The sequence below is a fragment of the Rhinopithecus bieti genome, unplaced genomic scaffold (genome assembly GCF_001698545.2).
Source record: "Rhinopithecus bieti isolate Rb0 unplaced genomic scaffold, ASM169854v2 scaffold_20101, whole genome shotgun sequence".
NCBI classification, from domain to species: Eukaryota; Metazoa; Chordata; class Mammalia; order Primates; family Cercopithecidae; genus Rhinopithecus; species Rhinopithecus bieti.
Window position 1 is genome coordinate 697731 of NW_016810242.1, and position 23105 is coordinate 720835.

The window sequence follows — 23105 nt, forward strand, 5'->3', positions numbered from 1 at the left end:
AAAAAAAAAAAAAAAAAAAAAAAGTTTTCGAAGTTATTTTAGCATGCTATCCAGAGAACAGGATTTTAGCTATTTAATTTTCCCATATTTTGTATAGTGTGAAACAACTTTGAAATTTTATAAATGTTACATTAGAACATGCTCGCTATAAAACTGCTGATACAAAACTGCCTTTTAACTATCCTCCAGGAGTTAGAACTCCCAAGTTCTAAATACGTAGCTATGTTTTTACTTGTTTCTGTCTACATGTTTAAAAAAAACTGTATCCTACCTAAGGCTTTATTATCTAAGTTTTCCTAAGTTTTCTCTTCATGGCGAAGGGTAGGCTGTTATTTAATAAATCTATTTTCAATTCTTTATAGCTTTTAGGTAAGTTATTGTAGTCAATCTTACTGATAACTTTTCAGCACATCTCCATAAAAAGATCTTTTAAGTGTCAAGTTGTAAAAAGAAAAGAAGTTAAAATAACAAAGCTTAAGGAAACCCCCTAAAAATTAAAATGCTTTTAAAAATATTTAAAGAAATTTTTAGCCTGAAATGCTTTTAGAAAATGGGAACAGTTAACAATAGTAAATAAAACATTATGTAAAACACACAAAATAATATACCTCTCTCTTATTTCTTCTTGCAACCTTGAGGAATTCCATAAGAATCTGTAGCTGGGCTGCATGCGATTCCTACAATAGAAAATTATAATTTCTCTTTAAAAAAATATAACTGAGTTGAAAGTTTTCTTTAAAACCATAGCATAAACAGTAAGAAGCAACTTTATGAACCCATTTAAGTTCGTCCATTACTTCTATTTAATCAGTTTTCCCATTTGCTAATTGGTATTTGTAAAAGAATCAATTTTCTACAAAACTAACTCAAACTAACTTTAAGAAACAGGTGTTCTAAATTACATCCCTTATCTAACATGCTGAAAAATCTTTTCATGGATAGTAGCAATTCTATTATCTGACTCCTAGCCTTCTCTTCCCCAACTAAAGTAATAAAACATCAAAACAAAATTTACAGTGAAAGTAACATAGCTGATAGACACTAAAATCACTTTCTCCACGAGAAGCTCATTTGCAGAGATAAGTGTAATAAACAGAGATAAACCTATACCTTTCAAAAGTCAAATTTACTATTTCTAGTTATTACCTACTTACTCACAGATGTGAGAATATATTTCTATGGAAGATTTCAGGCAAAATCAAACATCTGAAAACAAAAAAATGTAATATAATCAAGTGGACAGCTTGTGGGTTGGGAGTAACTCAAATTGGTAATCGAAACAAAGATAGAACAGATAAATGAAAGTATAACAAGCCTTGACATTTTCAGAGTAGCAAAACATAAAAATACAAATATATATCATTTACTGTTTTTTTTTTGTTTTTTTTGAGACAGAGTCTTGCTCTGTCACCCAGGCTGGAGTGCAGTGGCGCGATGTTGGCTCACTGCAAGCTCTGCCTCCCGGGTTCACGCCATTCTTCTGCCTCAGCCTCCCAAGTAGCTGGGACTACAGGCGCCCGCCAGCACGCTCGGCTAATTTTTTTGTATTTTCAGTAGAGACGGGGTTTCACCGTGTTAGCCAGGATGGTCTCGATCTCCTGACCTCGTGATCCGCCCGCCTCGGCCTCCCAAAGTGCTGGGATTACCAGCATGGGACAACGCGTCTGGCCATTCACTGTTAAAATTCACAAGAACCAGGAATACCAGGTCAATCTGATAAAAATACATAAAAAGAATATCAAAAGCTAAAATAAAATAACAATAAGAGTTTATGAACAAACATCATTCTAATTTTTTCTTATATACTTGAAAGGGAGAATAAAAAAGCCCAGTGGAGCGACTCCAAAACAAACAAAAATGTATTTTAAAAAAAAGATTAATAAAACTTTAATTTGCCTGGCTATGCAACAGAACTACCTGGGGCATTTGTTAAAACAGACACTGGGTCAGATTTTTAAAATTCTGATCCTGTTGCTCTAGAAAAGGTTCCAGGAATCTATGTTAAACAAGTGCCCAGATGATAAGAATAAGCCAATTAAAATCAAAAGAATCAGTAAGACATAACACGTACTACAAATAAGCATTGACTGCCTCACACCCACTTCTAGAGTCTATGCCTCTTGAAGACCTTTGGATTTTAAAAAAGAAGAGGCAAAACAGATGAATGTAATTTACAAGTCAAGGCAAATAAGGAGAGATAAAATATGAACTGACAATCACAACAGGATACTCCAATTAAAAAATATAACTGAAATAATATGTTTTACAACGGAATAAATTTCCAAAACATAGTATCATGAAGATTGACATTTTTTTCTTGCAAGACAAACTGACTTTGGCTGGACCTTAGACCCATTCTTCCCAAGTGAGTTAATCTGTCACACAGAACAAACTCACAAGGGCTCTGTCTCAACAACGATGACAAAGTATCCAAGTCTTCACATTGTTTGTGGGACTTCTCTACACTAGTTATCTCTAACTATCTACAGATTATTTGTCTAGAGGACAAAGACCACATGTTTATTTAAAAAGTAACAACTTTATATAAAAAGTAACTCCAAGCTAATCAAGTGACAGTTCATTTACAAAGGAAGTATACAAACTATCTTCAAAATTATAAATTTAAACACTTCATTTCAATCTATTAACTAGAATATGTAAATACAACAAGAATGCAATTGATTTGTAGAAAGAAGGGGAAAGTCCCCAAAGTGTCAATGTAAAAGGAAAGTGGGGCCAATTACATACACCAGGAATTTGCCACATGACACCTTCTTCTGCAGTTTAATCTTTTTAGGAAGCATTTCAAGAAAGGAGATGAATGGCAAATATGAAACTATAATTTCACAAATATGAAAGAAAATTATAAAAAATAGATAGTAGAAGAAAAGAGAATGCTTTAAAAAATGCAAAGAGTATAACCAATTATACTGAAATGTCTAGCCATATAATGTTCTACTAGAACAGGTGCAGAACTTTTAACATGAAAGTAATTCCACTACTAAAAATAGAAGTCCAAGAAGTCAATTCTCTACACATCTCTTACAATTGTCAAAAGTTCCAAAAAACATGTAATGATCATTTAGCCCAATTCTCCCACTTTCAGATAAGGAAGCATGTAAGAAAAAGAACAAAGAGAAACGTATTTAGAAAAAAAGAAAGAAATATACATATTTAGAATTTTACTCTCTACTCTCAGTACTCTTTACAATACAGCAAGTTTTTGTTACACTTGTCCCATCTGGTTCAGTCAAGTGTCTCAAGAGGGAGTGTATCTACCATGTGACACGAAATATGCTTCAAATTTTTATAGAACATTGGTCTTTACTTTCCTATCCTTCTCTGCAACTAAATTTTGTTGTATTCTAAAAGAAAAAATTATCCTTATTATGGGAATGGAAGCAACTGCCTGATCAGAGCCTAATATAATTATATACGTGAATTGCGTATTAAACTCTTGTTATTCCAATTCCATGCTTTAGTATCCTTCTGTTACATGGTAAGTTAGATGTCTTTCCAACTGGGAGAAAACACACTGGTCAGAACTATGTAAATAACTAATGTAACTGATTTTTATACATTTCACTATAAATGAGTAATTTGGTCCTTACAGGTTTAGTTAGCATGAGTTAATCTTCCCAAGTACAGTTCACTCTACAATAGTTTCTCAAGAGTAGAACAACTGCCATTTTGATGGCAAACTTTTTTTTTTTTTTTTTTTTTGCATAAGACTTTCCAAGCAGAATGGCATAGGCAAGTCATTTAGAAATATAGAATTGTTGGCTGCACAATCCTAGCACTGTGGGAAGCCAAGGCAGGCAGATTGGGTAAGCTCAGGAGTTCAAGACCAGCCTGGGCAACATGGCAAAACCCCAGCTCTACAAAAAATACAAAACTAGCCCGGTGTAGGGACATGTACCTGTGGTCCTAGCTACTTGGGAAGCTGAACCCAGGAAGGTCAAGGCTGCAGTGAGCTGTGATCGCGCCACTGCAGTCCAGTCTGGATGAAAGAGCAAGACTCTCTCTCTCTCTCTCTTAATTAAAAAAAAAAAAATATATATATATATACACACACACACACACACATATAATAGAGAGTGTGCTCAGTAAATAAAAACAATTAAAAATTGAAAAGATTCCTTCTAGAAAGTTGATACAAGGGAATGGGAGTAATGGAACTAGGGACTGCTGCTACTTGCTATAAATCTTGTTAATAACATTATGACATTGTAAATTAGACGTATTTATTACCTAGATTTTTTTTTTTTCTTGAGACAGAGTCTTGCTCTGTTTCCCAGGCTGGAGTACAGTGGCACCATCTCAGCTCACTGCAGCCTCCGTCCCCCTGGTTGAAGCAATTCTCCTGCCTCGGCCTCCCAAGTAGCTGGGATTACAGTTTTGCAACACCACGTCTGGCTAATTTTTGTATTTTTAGTAGAAACTGGGTTTCACCATGCTGGCCAGGCTGGTCTTGAACTCCTGACCTCAAGTGACCTGCCTTCCCTGGCCTCCCAAAGTGCTGTGATTATGGCATGAGCCACTGTGCCTAGCTTAAAATTCTAACCAAAAAAACCCTAGATAACTTTATGTGTTTTTCCCCTACTTGGGTTCAGATTCCCCATTTATAAAATGTGCAGATAACGTTTCACAAACAGGAGTCATCATCCCATACTTTACATAGGATATTACTATTTAGGTAATAATTTTTCTCTAGAAGACTACAGTATTTTCCTTAAATCTACTGTCAACAGAAAACTTCTAAAGGATATTCACTTCTGCTTGTATAAATAGACAACAGACTTCAAATAAGGGTACAGACATACCTGAGAATGCAGGAAGATCTTAAAAAGTGTATGTGGACACAGAGCGTTTTAGGAAATTCATTCCCTAATTTTCCACCATCTGCCTTTTCTTCTTCTAAAACATGTCTGCTCACGAGACATCACTCCAGTTCTCAATTCTAGCCTCTTTCATCAAATTTTCTATTCTCACTTTGTACAGAGGGTTGTAAGGAAGGGATAGCAGCAAGGCAGGCAGGCTTGTCACTTATCTTTTACCCACCCAGAAGTTTACCTCGATACATGCCCCTGGGCTATAAAATTCTGTGGAATAACAAAATAAGGCAATAAAAAATACTGCAGTCTGGAAAAGTGAATGACTCTAAAGACTAGATAACAAATCCTTTTATAAGTCAGGTAGTTCCCAAGTCTTTGTACTGAAAGAAATGAATACTAGTGATTTTGTACATTGATTTTGTATCCTGAGACTTTGCTGAACTTGTTTATCAGCTTAAAAAGCTTTTCAGCTGAGACTATGGGATTTTCTAGATAGAGAACCATGTCATCTGCAAACAGAGATAGTTCAACTTACTCTCCTCCCATTTGGATTCCCTTTCTCTCTATGCTTGACTGCTCCGGCCAAGACTTCCATTACTATGTTGAATAAACAGGAGTAGTGAAAGAGGACATCCTTGTCTTGTGTTGGTTTTCAAGGGCAATGCTTCCAGCCTTTGCCCATTTAATGATGTTGGCTGTGGGTTTGTCATAGATGGCCCTTACTATTTTGAGGTATGTTCCTTCAACACATAGTTTACTGAGAGTTTTTAATACGAAGGGGGGATGAATTTTATTGAAAGCTTTTTCTGCATCTATTGAGATAATCATGTAGTTTTTGTCTTTAGTTCCATTTATGTGATAGATCACATTTATTGATTTGCATATGTTGAACCAGCCCTGCATCCCAAAGATAAAGCCTACTTTATCATGCTGGATAAGCTTTTTGGTGTACTGCTGGATTCAATTTGCCAGTATTTTGTTGAGGAATTTTGCATGGATGTGAATCAATAATACTGGTCTTAAGTTTCCTTTTTTTGTTGTGTCTCTGCCAGGTTTTGGTATCAAGATAATGCTGGCCTCATAGAACACTTAGCGAGGAGTGCCTCTTCCTCAATTTTTTGGAACAGTTTCAGTAGGAATGGTACCAGCTTTTCTTTGTATATCTGGTAGGGCTATTTATTACTGATTTAATGTTGGAGCTCTTCACTGGTCTGTTCAGGGATTCCATTTCTTCCTGGCTCAGTCCTGAAAGGGTGTATGTGACCAGGATATTCAAAGGAATATAAATCCTTCTATTATAAAGATATATGCACATGTATGTTCACTGCAGCACTATTTCCAACAGCAAAGACATGGAATCAACCTAAATGTTCATTAATGGTAGATTAGATAAAGAAAATATGGTGCATATACACGACAGAATGCTACGCAGCCATAAAAAAGGAGATCACATCCTCTGCAGGAACATAAATGGAACTAGAAACCATTATCCTTAGCAAACTAACACAGGATGAAAACCAAATACCATGTGTTCTCACTTACAAGTGAGAACTAAACGATGAGGACACATGGACACATAGAAGGGAACAATACACACTGGGGCCTACCAGCGGGTGGAGGGCGGGAAGAGGAAAAGGATCAGGAAAAATAACTAATGGATATTAGTCTTAATAGCTGGGTGACAAAATAATCTGTACAACGAACCCCCATGACACAAGTTTACCTATATATGACAAACCTGCACATGTACTCCTGAACTTAAAAGTTAAATACAAAAAGACTGAAAGGATATAAAACTAGAAGACGACAGTACTGAAAGGAAAATAGAAAAATCCATAATCATATTGGTAAATTAATCCACTTTCTTCTGTATTAGCTGGGATTTTATTTTTAAACAATTTTAATAGAAAATTTTAAATAGAAAGATATTAGACATAAAGAACATAAATCCTTGAAACAATTTCAGAACACACATGCTTCAAAGCATAAGAGGAATATTTACAAAAAGTGACAACAGTTCATATAATGAGTGACTTAAATGTGGAAGCACTGGCATCACAGAGACAGCACTTTCACAATACAAAACATTTCAGTTAAAAAAAAATAGTGTTTAATCCTCTTCAGATTAAAATGTAAAAGGTTACTTCCACAGTAGCAAAAAAGGGGATAAACCAAAAATGCATACTATTCTTTAAAGCCAATGACTGAAACTAACTCAAGCAGCAATTAAGCCCCAACTAAGCTAAATTCCTGAATAAAACCAAAGAGGTCAGTCTCTCATCCTTCTCCTAAAAATAAATAAATAAATAAATAATTTTATAAATAAATTAATTAAAATTTAAAAATTGAATGAAATTAAGAGCAAAGTAGGCATAACAGAGGAAAGGAATAACAAACTCAAATACACTTCAATACAAATTATTTAAATTCACAGAAAAAAAGGAAAATAAGAACAGAGCATCAGAAGTCTGTAAGATAACATGAAACATTATAACAACATATGACTAGAAACCTACAGAAAAAGAAGTAGAGCAAAAGGCTGAATAAGTAATGGCTCACCATGTTCAAAAATCAAATCCTAGGCATTGAATTTGTATGCTGCCAACAAACAAAATAAAAAAAGGAACAGACCTTCTTGTTCCATGAAACCCAAGAAAGATAACTATAAAAATAATAAAATGTAGGAATAACATAGTCAAATTGCTGACAACTAGCGTCAAAAAGAAAGTCTTAAAAGCGGTTAGAAAAATGATATACTAGCTTTAGGAGAAGGATGGTAAAAATGACTACTGATTTCATCAGAAACAAAAGAACAGTGAAAATATCTTTAAAGTGTTTTAAAAAGAAAACCCAAAGCTTCTATATAGGGCAAAACAATCTGCTTTACAAGAAATGGTAAAAAAAGTTACACAAGTAAAAGGGAAATCATCCGGATGGATGCGAGAAAAAATGAAGAGCATCTGAAAAGGTAAATATTTGGGTAAATAAAAAAAAGAGACGGGTGGGTTTTTGTTCTTATTTATTTACTTATTTATTTTGGTATCCCATCTTCAAAAGCCAAAATAACAATGTTTAAAAAAAGGGAAAAAAAAAGTTTGGTGGGATTTATAGCATGGTTTGAACCAAAAAAAGCAGAAGTTTAGTAAACTGAGTTATTGTAAAGTTTCACATTTTTCTTAGAGTGGAATACCATATATTCAAGATTGCCTATAAACATATTGTCCTTGAAGTAGCATACCATAAACTGTGTGGGAGAAAAGGCCTTTTGTGGTATTTAGAGAAAACACTAAAACTACAATAAAAAGAAGTACGTGAAAAACAGAGAAGATAAAATGGAATGATGAAAACCCAATGATGTCTAAAGAAGGCGAGAAAGGAGGAAGAGGTGATAAAGAACAGGAGGGAGAAATGGAAAACAAATACCATGGTGTAGACTCAAACCCAACCATATCAATAAAATATTAAGTAAAATTTAAATAGACTTGAGCACTTCAATTCAATGCACTTATTAGACTGTGTTTTTAAAAACAACAGAAAAAACCACCTACCTACTGTTAGAGACACACACTTTATAAGGACAATGACAGAATTAAAGTACAAGCATGAAGAAGACTATACTATGGAAACATTAGCTATAAGTAAGGTGCTGTGGCTATATCAGTACCAAAGCAGACTTCAGAACAAGAAATATTTCCAACAATAAACATATCCATTTCATAATAATAATAAAGGAGATGATTCATCCAGAAGACATAAAAATTCTAAGCATGTATGAACTGCACCTAATAACAGGGCTTCAAAATACATGAAGCAAAAATTACCGAAAAGAAAACAAAATAGACAATTAAAATTATAAATGTAACACATTTGTCAGCAACTAACAGAGCAAGGAGGAAAAACAATTGTAATAATATTAACTGGCTGGGTGTGGTGACTCACACCTGTAATTTCCGCACTTCTGGAGGCCAATGCAGGCAGATCACCCAAGGCCAGGAGTTCGAGACCAGCCTGGTCAACATGGTGAGACCCCCCCATCTCTACCAAAAATATAAAAATAAGCTGAGGCGGGTGGTGCATACCAGTAATTCCAGCTACTTGGGAGGTTGAGGCAGGAGAATCACTTGAACCTGGGAGGCAGAGGTTGCAGCGGAGATCATGCCACTGCACTCCAGCCTGGGTGGCAGAGAGAGACTCCATCTCAAAAAAATAACAACAATAATAGTAATATCAACCAACTCTACATAATCATATTTATAAAGCACTACAATGAATAAAAACAGTTTTCAAATGCAAGTGGAATATTTACAAAATAGATTATGCTGAGCTACAGTGAAAATCACTATCAATTTCAAAGGACTAAACATGCAAATTGAGCTTCCCTTTCGGGCAAAAATGGAGTAAAAGGGACTAGATTTACAATCCTGCCTTAAACAACAAAACACCAGTCCAACTATATGAAACAATGCTTTCCAGACAAAGGACCAGAAAGATTACATGTTCCCAGCAGCCAGAGTAGAAAAACCAAGAAATATACATGCATCAGGTACTCAAAAAGGTTGTCTCAGTAGTGAGGCAAAACTAGCAGAGACAAAAAACTGCTCTGGTCCTACCTATCATACCTTAAGAACCAGCTTCAAGAGATTCAAACTGTTTCCAAGTAACTTAACTACATGTCAGGACAAAGTTCAGGAATATATAAAGGATTACAAAAGTATTCAGCGCTGAACAAGGCAAAACTTATAATTTCTGGCATCTAAGAAACAAGCATGCAAAGAAGCCGAAAAATATATCCTACAATAAGGGGAAAAGTCAATCTACACGGAAAAAAATTGAAGACAGCAATAGAAACTATCCAAAATGAACTCGAAAGATGAAAAAGATCAAATAAAATGAACAAAACCTTCATCAGTGACCTAAAGAACAACTTCAACTACCCTAAGAGATATGTAATTGGAATTCCCAAAGTGGAAGGGGGACATAAAAATATCTGAATAATGGCCAAAATTTTCTAAATCTGAAGCAAACTATAAATCTACAGATCTAAAAAATTCAAAGAACCCAATAACAAAAGACACAAAGGGAGGGGGAGTAAAACCCTATTGCAAGGCACATCATAATCAAAATGCGTATACCCATAAAAAGAATATCTTAAACTGGGAGAAACATATTTCATTAAGAAGACAAAAGATAAGAATGACAGCAGACTTTTCATCTGAAACAATGCTAGAAGACAGTGGAGCAACATTTCTTTAAAAGTCAACATGGAATTTTATACTCATATGGAATACCTTTCAAACACAAAATAAAGACTTTGTCAGACATATAAAAGAAGTAATTTGCTTCCAGCAGTCCTGCACTAAAGAAATGGTAAATGATGTCCTTGAGGCTAAAGGAAAATAACAGATAGAAACTGATCTACTCGAAAGAATATAGTACACCAGAAATGGTAAATAAATGGGTAATATAAGACTTGTTAGAAATCTCCATAATTTAACCACAATTAACAACAATGTGTTGTGGAATATATAACATATTTAGAAGTAAAACATATGACATAAAATACCACAACGGCCAGCAGAGAGAAAATGAAAGTATACTGTTTTTAAGGTTCTTTTTTTTTTTTTCCTTGGAGACGGAGTATTGCTCTGTCTCCCAGGCTGGAATGCAGTGGCACAATCTTGGCTCACTGCAACCTCTGCCTCCTGGGTTCAAGCAATCCTCCTCAGCCTCCCAAGTAGCTGGGACTACAGGCGCACACCACCACACCTGGCTAAAATTTTGTATTTTTAGTAGAGACAGGGTTTCACCATGTTGCCCAGGCTGGTCTCAAACTCCTGAGCTCAGGCAATCCGCCCACCTTGGTCTCCCAAAGTACAGGCGTAAGCCACTGCGCCCAGCCTGAGGTTCTTGTAATAGAGATGAAGTAGTATAATATTACTTTAATGTAGAATGTGGTAGCAATTGTATTAAAAACTCTAAAACAACCACTAAAAAGACAAAAAGTTGTAAGTAATGAATCAACAAAGCATCTAAAATGGAATCACCTAAAATCATGTAAATTATGTTTTCCAACTATAATGCAATTCAACTAGAATTCAATTACCAAAATATATACTTGGCAAAGTATTAATATCCAAAATACAAGCGCACACACACATACAAATCAGTAAGAAAAAAGACAAATGATCCATCAGGAAAATGGACACAGAATATGAATAGGTAATTCATCAAACAGAAAACAAGGGTGGCCAAATGAAGAAATTCTCAATTGTACTAGTTATTACAGAAATGTATTTTTAAAACACACATACAAACACAGAAACAGCATTCGATAATTACCAGACTGGCAGTAACTAAAAAACAGAAAATACTAAGTGTTTATATGGCATAAACCCACAGAAGAGCAATCTGTCAATACCAAACATTTAATAAGGTTAAAATGTGTGCACATTGCCTAACGCGAGCACAAGGAGAAAGGTATACTAAATGTAGTGCTGACACAACTAAGAATTGAGAAGAATCCAAATGCCCATCAATAGAATAATAGATATATTTCTCTTTTTTTTTGAGACGGAGTTTCGCTCTTGTAACTCAGGCTGGAGTGCAATGGTGTCATCTCGGCTCACCGCAACCTCCACCTCCTGGGTTCAAGCGATTCTCCTGCTTCAGCTTCCTGAGCAGCTGGGACTACAGGCATGTGCCACCACCCCGGTTAATTTTGTATTTTTTTTTTTGGAGATGAGTCTCACTCTGTCGCCCAGGCTGGAGTGCAGTGGTGCGCACTGCAAGCTCCGCCTCCCGGGTTCATGCCATTCTCCTGCCTCAGCCTCCCGAGTAGCTGGGACTACAGGTGCCTGCCACCACTCCTGGCTAATTTTTTGTATTTTTTAGTAGAGACAGGGTTTCACCATGTTAGCCAGGATGGTCTCTATCTCCTGACCTCGTGATCTGCCCACCTCGGCCTCCCAAAGTGTTGGGATTACAGGCATGAGCCACCGCACCCGGCTCTAATAATAGATATATCTCTGAAACAGATTACTGTAAAGAAGTTAAAATAAATAAACCAAATCTACATTTATCAATATGAACCTCAAAAAGTAAACGAATAGGTATATTTCAAAAGGATAACTACAGTATGAAACCCTACATATAAACCTCTAATTTATACAAACAATACTTTATATGGTTTAGATACTAACATACATAAGAAACGCATACACATGCTTGAGAAGGATCATTGCCACTTCATATGGTGGTTACACTAGGAGAAGGGAATGAGATGAGAGGGGTTTAAGTACGAAAATAATTAATTCTTAAGTCAGATCTGAGACATATGCCAAAATCTTCATTTATTAAAACTAAGAAGGAGTATTTTAGAGTTCCATATTATTTTCTGTACTTTTCTGTATGCTGGAAAGATTCAGGTTAAATAATAATGAAAAGTAAAACAGAAAGCAATAATGTAAAAAAATATATATATGACAGGAACTTTGTTTCTGACGTGGCTCTCTCTTCAGAAAATAATAGGAAAGAATCTGTAATTTAATAAGACAACTGTGTTTCTTCAATTCCAAGCCAAAAAGGAAACAAAGACTAATGCTGGCATATTAGAAGGTAGGAAGGTTACCAGTTCTCACTTTCACTATGTAATTATCTGCTTTTGGTATGGTAGCCCACACACATCTTTCTTTTCTTTTTTTTTTTTAACTTTAAGTTCTGGGACATAAGTGCAGAACGTGTAGGTTTGTTACCTAGGCAATACCATTCAGGACATAGGAATGGGCAAAGACTTCATGACTGAAACATCAAAAGCAATTGCGACAAAAGCCAAAATTGGCATATGGGATCTAATTAAACTAAAGAGTTTCTGCACAGCAAAATAAACTATCATCAGAGTGAACAGGCAAGCTACAGAACGGGGAAAAATTTTTGCCATCTACCCATCTGACAAAGGTCTAGTATCCACAATCTACAAGGAACTTAAAACAAATTTACAGGAGAAAAAATAAACCACCCCATCAAAAAGTGGGCAAAGGATATGAACAGACACTTCTCAAAAGACATTTATATGGCCAAAAAACATATGACAAAAAAGCTCAACATCACTGATCATTAGATAAATGCAAATCAAAACCACAATGAGATACCATCTCACATCAGTCAGAATGGCAATTATTAAAAAGCCAAGAAACAATAGATGCTGACGAGGCTGTGGAGAAACAGGAACACCCACATACATCTTTAAGTGTGCCTGTTACGAAGTGGTCCAGAGAGCCTCTCTCTTACCACCTCCGTTGAGGGTGGAGGGGTTAAAAATTATAGTTTTCTCCTAAAGTAGAAAAGGAAGAATCATTAGCTTAGTTATATAGGAAGGAATCAGGGATTCCAACTGCTTCTTAAACAGATTCTCAACCAATCATTCTGTTTTCAGCCTTTACTGTATCAGATACCTGATGGTCCCAATCCCAGGGCCTCTGCTCCACAATATAAATAGGGTCAGTTCTTAGCTTTCTCCCTATTGCTGGTGTAGCATTCAGTTTCCTCAGATCTACTAATATATTATCTTTTGTCCATCTGTTTCATAGCTTAGTAAACATTCCTGAACATATATCTTCTCTCATTCTTATTTTTATTTTTTGCCTCTTTAAAATCCCTAATTTACTGTCATTTTCATCGTTTCAAAAGGGAGCAAGGTAACTGCATATGTTCAATCTTTCATATAAAGTCATTTTAGGGCTGGGAGCAGTGGCTCATGCCTATAATCCCAGCACCTTGGGAGGCTCAGGTGGGAGGACTGCTTGAAGCCAGGAGTTTGAGACTACTGTAGGCAATATACTGAGACCTGTATCTACAAAAAAATAAAATAAAATAAAATATACTAGTCGGGTGATTTAAAAATTAAAAAAAAATAGTGGCGTGAGTAGGAGGCTGAGGCAGGAGGATCACCTGAGCCCAGGAGGTAGAGGATGCAGTGAGCTATGACTATACCACTGTACTCCAGACTGGGTGGGTGACAGAGAGAAACTTTGTCCCTTAAAAAAAAAAAGTCTTTTCTATTACTTATCACCATGTGAAAACACGTGCTTTACTGATTTAGTTCACAAACACACGCACACAGCAGAACTTTAGCTTGTCCACAGCCCTTAACACAACCCCTGACACATAGTAGATGCTAATAGAAAACTATGGTTAAAACCGTAAGAGAAATTCCCATGAACCCCACCTCCCAAACAGATACAACATGGGAGACAACTCATCTTGGCTGGCTCAACCTGACACACCTTTCTCCTACTAGCAGATCCCCACCACAGTGAGTGGGATCCAGATCCAAGCTAAGTTAATCATAATCTAGCCACAGAAATGTTTTAACTGCAGTTGGAAACAAAAGCTCCTTTTTTTCTTTTATCAAAAAACATGCATATAAACCAAGAGTGCAAATGACATTATTATCCACTATGTGATAAAGAAGTCTATGAGAAAAGAAAATCAGAGCTGTCTCAATCAAACAGGCACAAGGGACACAAAAGAAAGAATCTCAACAACATTCAAATCCCTAATCTCATGTACTTGTAGCCTTCCAGAGAAGCCATGGTTCTAATCTTCTCAAAGTTTGGTTGTTCAACTATTCCTTTTTGTGTGTATGTGTTATTCACTCCCTTACTGTGTCAATAAATACTTCCTTTATGTTTAGCCTCAGGGTAGTATTTGCTTATGCTAAGGTGTGTGCTGCTTATATCACACTCAATTCCCAACACTTGCAATTTCACATTTTACATCTTTAACATTTACATAAAATAAATGGAATTTTACATTACATTAAATAAGATATATTTAGTAGAGATCTCTTTAAATGCTCTTAGTTATGCCATACACTACTATTGCTACCAATGGACACCTGCTGAAAGAATTTTATGTAGATAAAAATAATCTCTATTTCTCCTTCAACTCCCGAATGCACTGAATACATATGAAGAGGGGATGATATGGCAAGAAAGATACTCATTAGAAGACAAATGACCAGCAAAACTATTTAGCAGAAGTGACACTTTGTAGCTGTTTCTAGCTGAGTAAAAAATGAGTGGATTAGTGAAGCTAGCCTATCATTTTTTAGATCTTTTTCATTGCAATAAAGTTCATCATTTAAAACATTTTAAACATCATTTAAGTTTAGCTACCACTTACTGCTTCCAGTTGTTTCTTCTTCTGCACTAGTAACTCCAACATAAGATTGACATTGGCCAAATCAAGGTTATCTTGGTCAGTTCCCAACAAATCTTGAAATATCTGCCACCTGTGGCCATTCTAAAAATGAAGAAAGAAGAAACAACAACTTCCTAAGAAGACTGTTTTAGAGACTAAAACAAATGTTTACTTGCTACTTCCTAATATGCTCAACACACAGATAGCAAAAATACACTGCAATGTTCCAAACTACTCCTTCCTAGCTAGTGGCTCCCTACTGTCTTCTAGTTATAACTTAAACACTATTTCTTCTCCCTTAAATGAATTAAGATAACAAATATAAAAGGTGCATTCGAGAATATTCTAAAGCTGTAATTTACCTTCAAAATAACTGAATTTAATTACTTGTCAAGCCGTATTTTCAATTTTGCATGTAGTAAGGTATTAAGCTCATTTGCCTTGGTAATTTGGGACTAAGCCTTTAAAATTGAGAATCTTTCAAAGGTTTGTTTTTGTTTTTGTTTGAATATAGACAGAATCTCACTATGTTGCCCAAGCTAGTCTCAAATTCTTGGGCTTAAGTGATCCTTCAGCCTTGGCCTCCCAAAGTGTTAGGATTACAGGTATAAGCCCAGCCTCGACAGTTTTTTTGAAAATATCTAACCATTGTTTCACCACGCAATATAATCCTTCAAATGTCAAGTATTAAAAGACATGTTTCCATACAATCCCACCAGATCTTTCAAAATAGGAGCACTCTAGTAAAGTATTACAGACAATGCAGTTAAGAAAGTTATTTGACTAGAACAATCCTAAACAATCTCCTTTAAGAAAAATCAATAATATATTAAACTTTAACGTCTAACTAATATTAAACCAATAAAACAACAAAATGAAATGTATTAAAATAGTAATAAGAGTTGAAACATACGGTGCTACTCACTGAGTGGTCCAATTTGAACCTCTTTTCCTCAAATCTTTGTTTTGTTTAAGAATGAGTTCATTCACTGAAAACAGAAACAAAATAAAAGCACAAATAATTTGTATTTTGTTAAATGTATCGTGTAATTCTTCAGTTTAGATAGATTCTATTTTACCTATACATAGCCTCCAAATTAAAAACATGCTAAACAGAAAGTGTTAGCTTTTTATTTTATTTCAAATTAGAAAACAGTTTTGCTGCAGCTGCTACTACTACAACTACTATTACTATAGGAGAATTCTTCAGAATATGAATTTTCCCTTACAAATTTCTCAATGATGACGCTACTGGCACCTGCCGAGAGAGAAATCCTCATTCACCATGTGAGACCATCACATGCCCCATATGGTAACAAGGCATGAGTAACTGAGTATCTACTATGAGTTAAGCACTAAAGACTTGCATTTGTTCTTTTCTTTGTAATTTTCTAAAATACCATGGAAGACACTTTTAGTTACCTATCCAAAAACCATCCTACTCTTTCTCTTGATAATAACATGACCTTTTTTCCAAGTATCAGACTGCCATATAACTTTCAGAGAAGTTAGATCTCACCCCAACCCCATGTATTACTTTGACTAACCTAAGGCAATCTAGTCATTCATGCCCTTGCCAGTGGTTGACGTGGGGTTAAGTATGTAACCCAATTTTGACCAAAGAGAGATGTGCTATCTTTCAGAAAGAAAAGGATAGGAGAAAAAACCATGCCTTCATAAGGGGTATCTGAAACTGCTCAGAGCCATCTTGCAATCTCAAGAATAGCCAGCCAAAAGACTAAGGTGTATGCTGGCAATGGAAGAACAGAACAACAGAAAGAACCTGATAATACCACTGAACCACTGATAACTAGCTCTAGAAACTCTTTTCCTGTGAATCGATACATTTTCCATAATATTTAACCACTTTAAATGGGATTTTTCGATTTTTCCACAACCAACAAATATAAACTGACACAAAAAACTGATTTTTTTTTAAAAGGGAAACTAGTACTAGGTTAGGTAGGCACTTTATAGACAATATCTTACAGATTATCCTCCCCAATTAGAGATGAATATTAGCACAGAGAGCATAAGGAACTTATGCATGGTGACATATACAATGAGGCAGTGCTGAGAATACAGACCCAACTGTCTGATACTTCCCCCTATACCACAATGCAAGTATAAATATTTTTGAAAACACCAAACAGATAGCAAGTTCATAAGGATCCAAGCTTCAAAGATATAACACAAGGCCTCAAGCAATTCAGACAAGCAAGACAGATTCATATGATACAGTACTTATAACATAATGTGATAATCAGTACTATCGTTAAAATAGATTTACAAAGTATACAGAGATCAATCAAAATGTTAACAAGCACACTTCATACAGAAGGCAACATTAGAAATGGGCCATAATAGGCACACAGAGACTCATTAAGCAAAAATAGGAGTGAAGAAAAATTCAGGTGAGAGAGCGGGTGTGTGTGGGGGGGGTGTGTGTGTATGTATGTGTAAGAGATACGATTTAAAATCAATATAGGAGTGAAGAAAAATTCAGGTGAGAAAGTGTGTGTGTGTCTGTGTGTGTGTGTGTGTGTGTGTGTGTGTGTGTGTGTGTGTGTGTAGGAGATACAATGATTTAAAATCAATATAGTAATCCCAGAACTTTGGGAGGTCAAGACGGGTGGATCACCCGAGGTCAAGAGTTCAAGACCAGCCTGGTCAACACGGCGAAATCCTGCCTCTACTAAAAATAGAAAAATGAGCCCGACATGGTGGCACGCGCCTGTAGTCTCAGTTACTGGGGAGGCTGAGGGAGGAGAATCACTTGAACCTGGGAGGTAGTGAGCCGAGATCGTGTCATTGCACCCCACTGAGCCTGGGAGACAGAGCCAGACTCCGTCTCTAAATAAACAAACAAACAAACAAACAAGTAAAATCAACATAGCTAAAACAAGGGTCAGAGTGATCTTGTGAATGATTCACAGGGATTAAGAACTAAACCTGGAAATGTAGGCAGATCAGAGTCAGATTGTGAAGGGCCTGAACTGCAGGTACCTTACACAAGGAAAGTTATTATAATCCAGATAAAGTAGAGAGCATGAAATAATTCAGTGAGAATAAAGAGTTACGAGTAAGTCAATAAGAGGCCAGTGTCCCAGTTATGAATTTAATTTAACCATTTGAAGAAAAATAGTGACTGTTAAATACTTTATATGAATATGCCACATTGAATTTTACCAAGAAATCTTATATACCATTATATTTGATTCTCAATAATAATACTGTAAGATCAAACTTTTTTTTTCAAAAGCAACCCTATTAACTAAAGATCAAGCCTGTATTTATTTAATTTACTTATTTATTTATTGAGACAGGGTGTGACTCTGTCACAGAGTATGACTCTGTCACCCAGGATGGAGTGCAGTGGCGTGATCTTGGCTCACTGCAACCTCCACCTCCCAGGCTCAAACCATCCTCCCATCTCAGCCTTCCCAGTAGCTAGGACTATAGGTGCACACCACTCCACCCAGCAAATTTTTGAATATTTTATAGAGACAGGGTTTCGTCATGTTGCCCAGGCTGATCTTGAACTCTTGGCCTCGAGTGATCCGTCTGCCTTGGACTCCCAAGTGCTGGATTACAGGCATGAGACACTATGCCCAGCCAAAGTAGAGCAAGCCTGTAAAGGCCACAAAATTAAACTGCAAAATAAAGTTACAGCAAATGATGGCAAAAATAAAATGTAAACAAACAATGTATTAACTGGCTTGCCATATCATATAAAGACATTTAAATTCTGTATTTACCAAACTAAGTTTTACTACTGTATCAGATTTTCATGGAGCTACTTGAAAAAATGGTTATTTTTTTCTTCTTTAAAAACGATATCCTAAGCTGGGCATAGTGGCTCATGCCTGTAATTCCATTACTTAGGGAGGCTGAGGCAGGCAGACAGCTTGAATCAGGAGCTGGAGACCATTCTGGGTAACACAGCAAAACCGCGCCTCTATAAAAAATGCAAAGATTTGCCAGGTGTAGTGGTACGTGCCTGTAGTCCCACCTACTCAGGAGGCCTAGGTGGTAGGACTGCTTGAGCCCAGGAGTTCGAGGCTGCAGTGAGCCATGATCACTCCACTGTACTCCAGCCTGAGTGAGAAAGAGATGCTGTCTCAAAAACATAAAAATTTTAAAAAAAACTATATCCTACAACAAACAATGGTTACCCATGGAAAATAAAAGAAGTGATTTTATTTAGTACACTCGGCTTAAGTGTTTCTTCGTCAAGGATTATTTTATTATTTTTCTACTTCAAAAATTTAACAGAAAAAAATCTCTTAAAATGCGAGGTATATACAATGGACTTAACATTCAAATGTCAATATATAAAATATATGAAAGTCATTAGAGTCACACATTTAGTGGGAAAACCCTTTCAAACCTATGTCACAACTTACAAACAAGAATAGCAAAATGGTGAATTCCATTCCATAACTTTGAAAACTTATTTTAAAAGCAATGCTTACCTATTAGCAAAAGACAGCAGCTAGCATCTTATTTATACTATAAAGCATTTTATGATCAATGTCTGTCTTGTCCACCATTGTGGTCCCTGACGCATAGCTGGCACCTGGTATTTACTGAATGAATGAATGAATGAATGAATATCTTGATGACATGCTCCTGGATTTTAAGTGTGACATGTCACGTTTAGCTAACACTTTCATATTCCCAATTAAAATAAGCATTAATTTGAAACCATCATCAATTCTTAGAATTGATACCTAAACCTAAGGATGTTATACATTTGTTAATTACACTTCTACAGAGCCTTACAACATCCACAGTACTAAGAACATACATTTCTTAGTACTAAGGAAAACACATTTTAATGCTAAACACTCCATTCAAGTAACTGTCTTTTTAGAAGCAGAACAGCACAGTAAAAGCACAGATGCTTGAGCCCAATTGCCTAAGACCAAATTCTAATTCCACCACTTTGGCTGTGTAACTTGACACAAGTTACTCAACCTGTCTATGCCTTCGTTTCCTCACCTAAGGAATGAAGATGATAAAATCAGTACCTATCTCACAAGCCTGCCATAAGGAATGAGTTCATGTACATACAGCATTTAAAATAGTGACTGACAGTAGTAAGGACTTTTATATGCATCAGCCATTTTTTTTTTAAACAAGGATTCTATACTTTGCATGCATACTGTATTTTTTGTTAGTAGGTAAGAGGATTATTCATTAGAGGTAAGAAAATTAAATTTACAATTTTTTTTTTTTTTTTTTGGGAAACAGTGTCTCACCCTGTCACCCAGGCTGGAGTACAATGGTGCAATCTCGGCTCACTGCAACCTCCACCTCCCGGGTTCAAGCAATTCTCCTGCCTCAGCCTCCCAAATAGCTGGGATTACAGGTGTGCACCACCACGCTCGGCTAATTTTTTGTATCTTTAGTGAACACAAGGTTTCACCATGTTGACCAGGCTGGTCTCGAACTCCTGACCTCGTGATCTGCCCACGTCAGCCTCCCAAAGTGCTGGGATTACAGGCGTGAGCCACGGCCCCCAGGCTACAAATTTTACATAGAGAGAGAAAGGTAGAGAAAAAGACAGCTGGGTGAGTGGGGGGAGTACAGGGTAAAGGAAAGGAGGGAGGGAGGGAGGGAGAGGAAAACAAGCAAGCAAGCAGGCAAGTAAGGGAGCTTAGAAGCAAGCTTTGGCAGGAGTGGAGGAGTACACCTGCAGAGTATATATGGAGTGGTAATGGGGAGGGGTGGTAATGGAGGGTCGGACTTCCAGCCCTTACCTGAATCAGCCTTTCAGGATCAGGAGAGGGAAAGAGAGCATTCAAGACCAAGGGAGGCAGAGAGGAACAGAGAGAGTATGCACACTGCAGGGAAGTAAGGGAGAAACAGAAGAGAATGAGAGAAAATACTGTGGAAGGTAGAGAAAGACGCAGGGAAGGGAAGTCAGGAGGAAGAGGGACTACAGTGTAGTGCTTACAGCAGGAAATAAAGAAAATCATATTATCTATCTCAATGAAAATGTTAATGACTCTAATGACCAAGAAACCAAATCCATCTTGAGTTACTTGGTTTCCAACTCTTTCTTTTCATCAAAATTGAAGAAAATGCCTGACTTGTTAACAGGGCATTTACAATTTTTTGTGTGACAATATATCATTAAGTGGTTCTTTAGCACAAAATTCAAAAGGAAGGCAAAGAAATGAGTCATGTTGCTGTAAAAACGCCTTCAAATCCCATCAACTTAATTAATATAAATAAGGTTTCTCAAGACTCACACATTTAAAAATAAAAATTACACAAAGGAAATGGAAACTTTGCCCTAGTAATATTCATCAATGCCACTTAAACTACTTGGGGAGAAGGACACCACACACCTTGGTAAATATGGTACGTTCACTATAGAATTTTATGTCTCAGGCTTTATAACATTATGTGTAATATTTATTTGTTTGATCAACTGTATACTACTACTAATTAAATAACATAGGAAACATATTTAAGACTTCTTAACACTTAAAAGGAAATTAAGTTCAAGAGAAACTTTTAAGTATGTAATTTCTGTATACAAAGCGTACCTTGGAGAAATTGCAGGTTCGGTTCTAGGCCCCACAATAAAGCAAGTCACATGAATTTGGTTTCCCAATACACATAAAACTTCTGTTTACACTATACTGTAGTTTTAACTATTATGTCTTTTAAAAAAGCATTAATATGCACATTTATCAAAATGTTTTATTGCTAAAAAATGCTAATGATCATCTCAGCCTTTGGCAAGTCATAATCTTTTTGCTGGTAGAAAGTCTTGCCTCCATGTTGACGGCTGCTGACTGATCAGGGTGGTAGTCACTGAAGACCAAGCTGGCTATGGCAATTTCTTAAAAGAACACAACAACGAAGATTGCTGCATCAATTGATTCTTCCTTTCACAAAAAAATTTTTCCATAGCCTGCAATGTTATATGATAGCATCTTTCCTACAGCAGAATTTCTTTCAAAGTTAGTCAACCTCTAAAGCCCTCTTGCTGCTTTATCAACTAAGTTTATGTAATATTCTAAAGTCTTTGATGTCATTTCAACAATGTTCACAGCATCTTCACTAGGAGTAGATTCCATCTCAAGAAACCACTTTCTTTGTTCATCCATAAGAAACAATTCCTCATCTATTTAAAGTTTTATGATGATAGTACAGCAAAATTCAGTAACATATTCAGGCTCAACTTCTAATTCTAACTCTCTGGCTACTTCCTCTACAGGTGCAGTTACTCCCTCTACTGAAGTCCTGAACCCTTCAAAGTCATCCATGATGACTGGACTCAACTTCCATCAAACTCCTTTTAATGTTGATATTTTGACCTCCTCCCATGAAACGCGAGTGTTCTTAATGGCATCTAGAATGGTGAATCCTTTCCAAAAGGCTTTCCATTTACTTTGCCCAGATCTCATAGGACTCTCTATCACTATGGCAGTTATTATGAAATGTGTTTCTTCAATAAGACCTGAAAGTCAAAATGACTCCTTGCTCTATGGGCTGCAGAATGGATATTGTGTTAGCAGTATGAAAACAACCTTACTCTCTTTTGTACATCTCTATCAGTGCTCTGGGGTGACCAGGTGCACTGTCAGTGAACAGTAATATTTGGAAAGGAATCTTTTTTTCTAAGCAGTAGGTCTCAACAGTGGTCTTACGATATTCAGTAAATCATGCTGAAAAGAGATATGCTGTCTTCAGGCTTTGCTGTTCTATTTGTAGAGCACAGACACCATAGATTCAGCATAATTCTTAAGGGCTCTAGGATTTTCAAAACGGTCAATGAGCATTGGCACTTAAAGTCACCAGCTGCATCAACCCCTATCAAGAGAGTCAGCCTGTCACGGGAAGTTTTGAAGGCAGGCACTGACTTCCCTCTCCAGCAATAAAAGTCCTAGATGGCATCTTCTTCCAAAAGAAGGCTGTTGTATCTACACTGAAAATCTGTCATTTACTATAGCCACCTTCGACAATGATTTTTACCTAGATCTTCTGGATAACTTGCTACAGCTTCTACATCAGCACTTGCTGCTTCACCTTATATTTCTATGTTATGGA

The 23105-nt window shown here is 36.3% G+C and overlaps 1 protein-coding gene across 1 annotated transcript in view; it reads right to left on the reverse strand.

Annotated features, from left to right (window-relative positions):
* The window catches only part of COP1 (COP1 E3 ubiquitin ligase), a 259480-nt gene that overhangs the window by 198833 nt on the left and 37542 nt on the right, over window positions 1-23105 (reverse strand). The window contains 4 exon segments of the mRNA XM_017891684.1: window positions 609-677; window positions 15018-15137; window positions 15949-16004; window positions 16007-16024. Of these exon segments, the coding sequence (XP_017747173.1) occupies window positions 609-677; window positions 15018-15137; window positions 15949-16004; window positions 16007-16024 (263 nt within the window).